The sequence below is a fragment of the Oncorhynchus mykiss genome, chromosome 16, assembly GCF_057628025.1.
Source record: "Oncorhynchus mykiss isolate SJ-2025 chromosome 16, ASM5762802v1, whole genome shotgun sequence".
NCBI lineage: Eukaryota > Metazoa > Chordata > Actinopteri > Salmoniformes > Salmonidae > Oncorhynchus > Oncorhynchus mykiss.
Window position 1 is genome coordinate 21,787,084 of NC_143037.1, and position 11,542 is coordinate 21,798,625.

The window sequence follows — 11,542 nt, forward strand, 5'->3', positions numbered from 1 at the left end:
TAAATGAGAGTTCACGTGCACTAGCAGTGTTTTATAACATGTCTGATTTATCTAGGGAAAATACTAACAGGTGTGTGTAAATCTAGCATACGAGCAACTGATAAATACCAACTTTCAAAATGTTCTTCATTCGAGTTCATTTTGAAGCTTTTCTACGCAACATTGATAAATGAGGGCCCAGAGCCTTAGATATGCGGTTTTAGAAACTATTCTTCATCCTGTAAGCATTACCTGGCAACGCAGGGATTTTTTTATAGCGCACAGGGCTGCGGGCCAGAAGGTTGTGGGTTTACAGACCACCTTGGGACAAGAGATCTCCTTTACAGTAAAAACATTGCATGAATATATAATCGTGTTTCCATGTCAGAAAACAATTGCCTTTTACAAACATGTCATGCAATTGTATGTCATTTTACATATTAGGATAATATTTTTTAATAACAAACAAATTAACGAAATTACAGGCTAACCCGGAACCCAAACCGGCTGCGCGCATGTGGCATCGTGCACACATTTATTTTGTCCCCCCACACCAAACGCGATCACGATACGCAGGTTAAAATATCAAAACAAACTCTGAACCAATTACATCAATTTGGGGACAGGTCGAAAAACATTAATCATTTATGGCAATGTAGCTAGCTAGCTTGCACTTGCTAACTAATTTGTCCTATTTAGCTAGCTTGCTGTTGCTAGCTAATTTGTACTGAGATATAAACATTGAGTTGTTATTTTACCTGAAATGCATGAGGTCCTCTACTCCGACAATTAATCCACACATAAAATGGTCAACCGAATCGTTTCTAGTCATCTCTCCTCCTTCTAGGCTTTTTCTTCTCTTGACTTTATATTGCGATTGGCAACTTTCATAAATCAAATCAAATCAAATTTTATTTGTCACATACACATGGTTAGCAGATGTTAATGCGAGTGTAGTGAAATGCTTGCGCTTCTAGTTCCGTCAATGCAGTAATAACCAACAAGTAATCTAACCTAACAATTCCAAAACTACTACCTTATACACACAAGTGTAAAGGGATAAAGAATATGTACATAAAGATATATGAATGAGTGATGGTACAGAACGGCATAGGCAAGATGCATTAGATGGTATCGAGTATAGTATATATATATATGAGATGAGTAATGTAGGGTATGTAAACAAAGTTGGCATAGTTTAAAGGGGCTAGTGATACATGTATTACATAAAGATGCAGTAGATGATATAGACTACAGTATATACATATACATATGACATGAGTAATGTAGGGTATGTAAACATTATATTAAGTAGCATTGTTTAAAGTGGCTAGTGATATATTTTTACATCATTTTCCATCAATCCCATTATTAAAGTGCCTGGAGTTGAGTCAGTGTCTTGACAGCAGCCACTCAATGTTAGTGGTGGCTGTTTAACAGTCTGATGGCCTTGAGATAGAACCTGTTTTTCAGTCTCTCGGTCCCTGCGTTGATGCACCTGTACTGACCTCGCCTTCTGGATGATAGCGGGGTGAACAGGCAGTGGCTCGGGTGGTTGTTGTCCTTGATGATCTTTATGGCCTTCCTGTGACATCGGGTGGTGTAGGTGTCCTGGAGGGCAGGTAGTTAGCCCCCAGTGATGCGTTGTGCAGACCTCACTACCCTCTGGAGAGCCTTACGGTTGTGGGCGGAGCAGTTGCCGTACCAGGCTGTGATACAGCCAGACAGGATACTCTCGATTGTGCATCTGTAGAAGTTTGTGAGTGCTTTTGGTGACAAGCGAGAGAGATTTAGGCCTATGCATTCATTTCATCATATTTCCCCAACACCAAATCAATGTGTCTTGTTTGCAATGAAACTGTCCCTGTTTGCAAATAATTAAACCTGAGACGTCATTAGGAATCTGAGCATGGTGCTTTCAAAAGTCTACCGACGCAGAACAATGTAAGCTTTAACTTCTGGCTACTTTTCTTCCATGCTTTAACCCAACAAGAGAAACTCACAAGTGTTTCCCTAAAGGCTGTCTGGGTTTAAACGTATTCTATTGTACAGAAATTGAATAGCTCAATTAATTGATAGTGACAGAATTAGATTACTTCCCAAGCAAAGTACATGTTTTGTCTCCTCGGCTATAGAAGGTTGTAACACAGCCTCTGAATGTCAAAGAAATGAAACAATGAAATCCCCATATGCATCAGTCACGTCGTCGCCGGGTAGTTAACAGCTTGTTTCTAGCATAAAGCATTGCGGACCAAAGCTTTGTTATAGATCACTTTATAGAAAATAGATTATTTTCTTCAAAGTCATAGGCTAATGTAACGGATGTGAAACGGCTAGCTTAGTTAGCGTGGGCGCTAAATAGCGTTTCAATCAGTGACGTCACTTGCTCTGAGACCTTGAAGTAGTAGTTCCCCTTGCTCTGCAAGGGCCGTGGCTTTTGTGGAGCGATGGGTAACGATGCTTCGAGGGTGACTGTTGATGTGTGCAGAAGGTCCCTAGTTCGCGCCCGGGTATGGGCGAGGGGACGGTCTAAATTTGTACTGTTACATTGATGCTGTTGACCCGGATTACTGGTTGCTGCGGAAAAAGGAGGAAGGTCAAAAGGGGGGTGAGTGTAACGGATGTGAAACGGCTAGCTTAGTTAGCGTGGGCGCTAAATAGCGTTTCAATCAGTGACGTCACTTGCTCTGAGACCTTGAAGTAGTAGTTCCCCTTGCTCTGCAAGGGCCGCGGCTTTCGTGGAGCGATGGGTAACGATGCTTCGAGGGTGACTGTTGATGTGTGCAGAAGGTCCCTAGTTTGCGCCCGGGTATGGGCGAGGGGACGGTCTAAAATTATACTGTTACACTAACAATGAGTAGGCCTGTGCTTTTTAACATTAAGTAGTAGCAAGCTGTCAAAGTTGACATCCGGTCCTCCATCTCATCTTCCCGCTCTCCTTCTCAAACTGAAGAGAACATAGGCTAGAGGCTAGTCCGCACGCAAGATAGTGCTTTTTTTTGGACTAGGCCTAATCAAAAAAAAAAATCTGAATAATTCTTTGACACTCCTCTTGAACTGCCACTGTCGGCCTACACCGCACAGCATTGGTTAGGCAGTGCTCTATGCTTCTCATAGCAAGCACTTTGTAACCTGTAGATCATTTGATTGAGACCACGCTAAATGTGACCAGTTTCATGAAATTGGGCGTATGATGCATGTCGCATGTCACTACTTCACAGGAGAGGCATTTCTGCCTTTTTTTGCCCAAATGCCTTCTTGAACATGTGAACTTTCATATACATTAATAACAAACTTGTATGTCATCTGTAATTATGAATACAATTGTTAATTTACAAGCCTAGCTGGTTTAGCCATGGAAAAAGACAGGAACCTTCCCCCTTGCCATGAATGGCTGAAATAATGGATGGGCTGGACATGCCGAGAGGTGAGAGCTGTCTATTACATGAGCTGCTCAGTGTGTGTAGATAATCCTTACAATCACAGCTTTTTTGAAAGATATAGCCATGGTGAACTGCGAAAGACATACTGCTCTCAACAACATTGCTGCCATGAATTTAGTAAGTGCTATTGACAAAGAATAGTGGGAAAAAGTTGTGATGAACTACTTTCTGGAGGATGATCGTGCCATACTGACGCTCTCTGACTCTGAAAATGGATCATATGATGAAGAAATCCCTGATTTAGGTAAAAACATTTTCATTGAAGCAGACATTATAGTCTTCTGAAGACAGTGATTGGGAAGAAACGGAGATTAACAGTGTTGTTGTCACGGAAGAAATTGACCGAGTTTTGAAATCAGTGGAATGCCTTGTGGAAGGGGAGTATGAGAATGAAATGAAGAGATTAAGAAAATTTGGACGTTTGCGGAGGGAGTCGAAAAGAAAACACAGAACACTGGTCATTAAACACCTGTCTCCGGATTACATCTTCAAACTAAGGGCGACCATGGCATCCGTGACAGAGAGGGAGAAAGATCTGATGATTCTTATGGTATTGAACACAGTCAGTGTGAACCGGAGTGACTTGACACAACAGTCTGAGCAAGCTGTACAAACAAAACGCAAACAACAAAGGACTTCTTCCTTAGTGAAAGGGGTTCCAGTCTGCCATGAAGCATTCATCCATGTATACAGGTAAGAGTTTAGCTAGCTGGCTCGCTAGCTACGTGTATGATCTGTGTAGTAATATTATTAATATCTCAGAAAGCCATTTGCATTGCTAGTTATAGGTTTCTACTAGCTAGCTAACATTGAACCTAGTTGGTTAGCTTTAGCTACCTGTAGATTTATACTAAGTCCCCCCTTATCTCAGCTCGCTGGTCACCATAGCATCACCCACCTGTAGCACACGCTCCAGCAGGTGCCAATCTGCTGCCAATGACTGGAACGAACTACAAAAATCTCTGAAACTGGAAACACTTATCTCCCTCACTAGCTTTAAGCACCAGCTGTCAGAGCAGCTCACAGATTACTGCACCTGTACATAGCCCACCTATAATTTAGCCCAAACAACTACCTCTTTCCCTACTGTATTTATTTTATTTATTTATTTATTTAGCTCCTTTGCACCCCATTATTTATATCTCTACTTTGCACATTCTTCCACTGCAAATCTACCATTCCAGTGTTTTACTTGCTATATTGTATTTACTTTGCCACCATGGCCTTTTTTTGCCTTTACCTCCCTTATCTCACCTCATTTGCTCACATCGTATATAGACTTGTTTCTACTCTATTATTGACTGTATGTTTGTTTTACTCCATGTGTAACTCTGTGTCGTTGTATGTGTCGAACTGCTTCGCTTTATCTTGGCCAAGGTCGCAATTGTAAATGAGAACTTGTTCTCAACTTACCTACCTGGTTAAATAAAGGTGAAATAAATCAAAATAAAAACTACATCATTGCATGCACGGGGGCTAGCTATGACAATCCGTTTGTATTGCTACTGTATGGGTTGGGATTACGGTTAATTGTTGAGCTAGCTAGCTAGCTAGCAACATGTCTAAGGAAAAGACTCTGCTTCGCCAGATGTTTACATGACCCATCAAGTTAGCCAGGTGTGTCTGGAGCAGATTACGGCTATCTATTGTATTTCATGATGTGAACAGGTCTAGACAATACTACTTCCATCATTTTAAGATGCTCTGATCAAGGTCAACTGACCGAAAGCTCAGCCACAATCACATGGCCTCACATTTGAATCCTTAAAGAGATGTGCTAAGGCTTGAGAGGGTGTGAACGCTGCTGATTGGGTGTGAACAAATAAGGGCACTCATTTTCTATTAAGGTATCTTTATTTTTACTCATGTATGACAATTAGGTACTTTTTCCACCACTGTGAAAGAGGTGTTCGGTCACAAATAGCCAATAGGCGCACTTGATATTGTGTGCCCAGCAGAGAATTAGAGATCAGGGGTGGCATCCGGCACACATCTATATATAGACTAATACTATACTAAAAAATATTGCTGTTGCTAGCTAGCATGTCTTTCTGTGTTGCCGATGGCTAGCATTATGGGATATTATGGGAGATGTGGTTTAAGTTCTCTAGGGTCTGAAAGGGATAAATGTGATTTCACATTGTAGCTTGTTTGTAATAATACAGTGTTTTTGTACATGAGTTGTTGTATTTGAGTACTGTCAACACTGAAAGCACCTAGCAATGTATTAGAGATGTGAGACAGGATATGTTTTACTTGTCTCCATAATCTTCTATAGAACAATTTGTCAGATGGTGAATTGAAGACTGATGTGTTCCTGTCCTGTCTTTTCATAATATCATTGCAGGTATAGTGCGGCAGGTAGCCCAGTGGTTAAAAGCGCTGGGCCAGTAACTGAAAGGAAGTTTGTTCGAATCCCTGAGCTGGCAAGGTGGAAAAACCTGCCGTTCTGCCCTCGAACAAGGCAGTTAAACAACAACTGCTCCCCGGACCGCGGATGCCCCCCCCCCCCCCCCCCCCCCCCCCTAGGTGTTCCCTTTCCCCTCTATTTGTCTTAGGAATGACTATTATACGGCCTTTTGTAATTGAAGATGGTTTATTCTTTCATTCTATACATAATGGCTGTATGAACAAATGTGATAGTGTCCATGAAAGATGGTGCGTTGAAGACTGATGTGCTTCTGTCTTTCCATAATATAATTGGAGATATACATAAAAGCCCTAAGAGACAGCCGTGGTGTCGCTCTTCATTTCTTGGTGGTTTTGTGGTGCACATGAAGAGTCCTACCGATTTAGCAAACAGACGCTCACTCCCGCACACTCCCACACAGACATCCACACATCCCCATACGCTCACTCCCGCACACTCCCACACATCCACACACACTCTCTCTCTGTCACACACACAGTATCATTGATAAGATAATTTGGGTTAATTGGCAAAAAAACATGAATCAAAGTCTCTAACCAATTGTCTATAAATGGAGAAGGTGATACGGAGACGGTAAGTTAGGAAACAAAGACTTGTTGTCACGTTGTAATGGAGTGAACATGAACGCACACTCTCTCCCCATTGATAAGAATGATGAGGCAAACTGTCCTGGGATTCCTGCACGCTGGATCAACGCCCCCTAGTGACCACTATAAGAGCAAGTACCCTATCACAACCACACACATCAGTCCGTCTCTTACACCGTACTGTGTACAGAGCATAGTTACAGCAGTCAAATGATGGAAATTGTAATAGATTCGACAACTAATAAATTGATCAAATAGCCTCAACCAAAAGTATGTATTACGACTATATGCGTGAAAGAGGTCAAGTACTGAACAGTATTCCAAAATATGGAACGTTTGATTGACCAAGGATAAAATGTGTCTAAAAACTTCTAATTGGCTGGTAATGACAAGAGACTGTGTTGATAGTAAGTTACTGTCAGTTGCATCAGCATTCGTTTATAGAAGCCTGATTATGCATAATTAGGCCTACCCATTAAATAATTTTCTCCATATCAGTTGCATTATTGACAGCTCCATATATTCAACTGAAAACAACCTTTGGGGCTCAAACATGATCCTCTCATCAGTGCGGTTAGTCAGCATGGGAAAGGTAACGTTTAGTAAGGCTATCCATGACCATTTATAGCTTTAATTGCGCGCTTATTTTGTGACCCCAAAGTTCAAACAGCGAATTCCTGTGTGCGGACAGAGGTCCTCGTGAACAAAGGTGGAATGTGATGCTCGTTTTCCGTTACAACCCCTCGGACACGCTACTAAACGTTTCCCACCATTCTCATGGGAATGTTATAAACTGGGAAACTAGCTACCTCAATTAAATATTGACAGCGTATTGTTACCTCGAGCGCGTTGCAGTAAGATAATAATTGCGCACAAGTTACGAAATATGAGGAGAGACAGGCAGATTGCAATGTAATGAGAGCATTGCTACTGTATCTATAGTGCTATATTATGACTATTTTATTTTGGGGAGAAAGCAAAAGATGTGGCTACATCACAGTTTAGAGATATAATGTCTCTGTCAGTGACAAATCGGTTTCTTTAGGACCATGTGGATAGTGTGATTGTGGCCGATATTTTCCACATTCTGTGAAGGGAGGGGTCCGAGGGGTGCTGTCAATCATAGTGAAAGTGGCAGTGGTGGGCAGGACCCGCTGACACTTTGTACCGTCGGAGGGGGATATTTAACTTGGGTTTCAGCACCGCTCGCAACAGACACACTCATACACAGTGTGTCTAAGCAAAGAGACGCTCAGCGCCAAGTCTCAGACCTCCTAAAGTAGGAGCAAAGTAAGTAGGCGCTACTGTAGCAGCTATCAAAGGAGTAAAGATTCTCCCCCAGGAATTACTGCAAACACTGACCGGGCAAAAGACTGCAGAACTTGGGCTGATTCGACCATTGCAAACGCGGTGGGACTCTTTTTGATATCAATAGCGAAATCATCAATGTCATTGAGGTGAAAGGGAAATCAAACTGAACTGAACTTAAACTGGCATGTTAGCTTTTGCGTTTGATATGCATTTTATTCGTGAAAGTTTATATTAAGTTGTGAAGTTGTTTTCGTTTTAAATTGTTGTGCGCAAAACCACTGTGCGTCCTGGAGGAGTATTTGTAGGGGTAAAGCTACATTTTGGTTTGGATAGACCTTTTCATCAGGACCGGGAAATGGTTCTGCTTGCATAGGTGTGGGAGAGAGACTACAGTGGTGCGTTTTGCCAAAGAGAGGACATCTGACTACACGTGGACAATTTCAGTGAGGTCCCAACAGAACGTTGGAATATCGTACGGGGACTGAATAAAGTCACACGACACCTCTCATCCCATGGATTCTAAACTCGCGTTTGGACTTTCTCAAACCTGAGCGTGCCAGGGCAAGTTGAAAGAAGCCACGTTTATAAAAGTCGTCTGTAAAAATAACATTGACCAAGACAGCCCTATTTGCCGGGCCCATGACATTTAAAACTTGGTGAAGTACTCTTTTGTGCGCCCTTCTCTCTCTGGGCGTTCTGGATCTATTTTGTCTCTGAGGAGAACGCGGATCTTTAGAAACACTTTATTCCACGCAACTCTCGCCTCAGCCACTGTCATCCAGTCTAGACAATTTGTCGTGGCTTTGAGTGTCCCTGGCGTAACCATGACAACAACAAGAACCCCAAAGTGAATTTGAGAAAAAAGAGTGAAACGGGAGAGTGGGTGAATAGAGTTTTTCCATTTTGTTTTGTGCCCTTTTGGTTAAGCCTAAACTTTGTTCTTTTTTTCTTATTTTTTTGTTGTTGAGAAGAGGCACTCCGCGTTCTACAAGATTGCATCAGCAGATTGCTAAGGTTCCCTAAAAAGAAACTCCACTCCATGTCATTCAAACCCGACGTGGTCTATTAAAAAGGATCGTCTTGCTCGTGCCTCTACTTCGACTATTTATGAAGCCCCCGGGCTACTCATTTCAAAGTGCACAGTAGCGGTGAAAATAACTTAATATTTAATACACCCTGGGAGCCATCACGCAAAGTTAAATATGGGCTTCTCACAGACGCTACTCGTTTATGTACTTGTGTCCATTCACCTTGGAGTTTCTCAACATTATCTACGCCTGCGCCCCTCGCCCAGCGAGCACCTTCCGGTGCCAGACCTCAAGGAGGACCCAGACCCGGAATACGACCCCCGGGAACAGGACTTGGCCGAGAGGACTCTGCGGAAAAAGCTCGGCAGCAACTTTGATCCCAATTTCATGTCAATCAGCTCACCCATGCTGGTGAACCTCTCCGTGCAAGAAACCCAGATGAAACTTCAAGGACCCATGCCCAACGAGGTTAAAAAGCTGGATCTCTCAGAGACCCCCTACGGGAAGCGGGTAAAAGTGGGCAAGAAAGCCCGCAGGAAATTTCTGCAGTGGCTGTGGACGTATACGCACTGTCCGGTGGTGTATACCTGGAAAGATTTGGGCTTGAGGTTCTGGCCACGCTACATCAAGGAGGGAAACTGCTTCAATGAGCGCTCTTGTTCCTTCCCCGAGGGGATGTTTTGCAAACCTGTCAAGTCAATCACCAAGACTTTCCTCCGGTGGTATTGTCAAGGGTTTTTAAGACAGAAATATTGTACGTGGATACCGGTGCAATACCCAATAATCTCGGAGTGCAAGTGCTCTTGCTGAGTTTCAATGGAAGTAGTAGGGTCGGGGAAGTGGACTGGAAATATACGGTTTCTATTGCACTGTAAACTCTGGACAGAGGTGGGCACCATAGCGAATCTATTTTTTTATATAGCATTTTAATTGAAATGCCAACATTGTACATATTTAAGAAAAATGCAGCTATTTTTTTTTAATGAACAGGACCATATTTTATTTCATCCCTGAAACGTGTTTTTGGGGGAACACAAGCACTTCAGAAAGAAGAGCTTTTATTTTTTATGAAAAATTTAAGATGGAATGCATATACAACTTCTCCAAGAAGTTCACTTTTTTCAACTGGACATTGATGCTGACTGTTAATTCACTGCAATGCTGCCTAGAGTTTTTGTATGATATTAATATCAATAATAATTCAATTGAAAGTTGAGGATAAAGATATATATAAGGCGTGAACTCAGCTGTTGGAATACATAGTATTTTGTAGAAATAAACAAATCTGTATGTTTTATTTATTATTTTAACGATTGTGAGTATAGAACATAAGGAAAGAAAATAGCAGAGTATACCAGAAATTATGGGAGATGTCTACTTGAATATTTCTAAAAAATAAAATAAAAAGTAAACATATCAGTGTAAATGTTATGGTTACACGTTTTAGCAATAAAGTCTATCTCTTCAACATGTATTAGTGTCAAGCAAGTTGCTTATAAAGTGTGCGCCTGTCCAAGGGGGGCGTGTATGGTCGTGGAGTGGAATGGAGTTGCTAAATGCACAGTGAGTCCGAGCTGAAATGAATCGGGATGTGGGGGACGTTACTGACGCTCCACGCTGTCACTGTGATTTTAGAAACGGGTGATTTACTATGTTGTGTAATGCGCAACACATACTTAAAACTTCTCGACAGAATTGGCATTCATTGTTTGAGCCAGCGGAGAGGAGAGGCCATGCGTATCCATCCTATCTCTTACGCAAACGCTCATTTCTCTCATCCAAGGTCTTAACACAACAGTAACATATGATTAAGACATTTGAAACAGTGTCCGATGATGACATGGCGGGTTACATGCAAGCCAATGTCGTCTGGGTCTGTGCTATTCATTCACTGGAAGCACTGCTGCACAAATACCTACTGAGGTAGAGCAGGCAGGCGCCTTTTCAAGCCCTATGACAGCATACGAAAAAAAACAAAGACCATAAAACAATGGTCAACTGTTTTTGACGTTACCAGACTATTAATTGGAGAATGTCTGAACTGCCTGCAAATTAAAGAGATATGGTCAATTACTCCATGAAATCAAAGCAACGACTCATTTAGCCTACTCCAAGTAGGGGTTTTATGGTGTTTATATTATTCTTTAAATACAATCAACAACTTAAACAGTCGCCATTAACCAATGTTTGGAACATTGTAAAATGTTCTTAAACTGGAGCTCTATTATTTCCCCCAACACACCATCTTGTGCGCGTTAAAGTGATTTGTGTCTGCGGGCTGAGTTGGATTTGACACTTGCCGCACGGTTATTGTGACAGATATACTGAAGGGATTTTGTAAGGAGAGGAGAGCGGCAATATGCCAGCGGAGGAGGGGGGCTGCTTTCCTTACTGTCAGCTTCTTTCTTGATGTCTCAGGGTTTTAGAAACTGCGTCTCTGACTCGGCGGCGCCACTCAGCCGCCCCCTCTCGACTGCGCAGAATGAAGCACTTTGGGAAACAGTAACCCTTTCAGGCTCTGCCCAGAGTGTATTTTAGAAGCGTGTGAAAGGCTATATGCCGCCATGGCTCCCACGAGCTAGGTGCACACCTTTTAGAACAGCCCTGTCAGGCAATCTGGCGTTGTTCGTTTGGATTTTTCTGTGCCATATAGTTTCCTTGCTATTTCATATCATTGATTTCTAGAATGTATATTCCTCCACGATTGTAAGGTGTGAATCTTATAGAAAAGTAAGCAACCGAAGACAAATTATATACAACAAA

General features: G+C 42.1%; 1 protein-coding gene across 1 annotated transcript; it reads left to right on the plus strand.

Moving 5' to 3' along the window:
- Window positions 1-2,749: 2,749 nt before the first annotated feature.
- Window positions 2,750-10,251, plus strand: nog2 (noggin 2). The gene has a single exon (XM_021565214.3). The coding sequence runs from the start codon at window positions 8,954-8,956 to the stop codon at window positions 9,587-9,589; it is 636 nt and encodes a 211-aa protein (XP_021420889.1). The 5' UTR covers window positions 2,750-8,953; the 3' UTR covers window positions 9,590-10,251.
- The last annotated feature ends 1,291 nt before the right edge of the window (window positions 10,252-11,542 follow it).

Excerpts from the sequence above, each read along its gene's own strand:
- nog2 (XM_021565214.3), top strand. The coding sequence starts at position 8,954 with ATGGGCTTCTCACAGACGCTACTCGTTTATGTACTTGTGTCCATTCAC.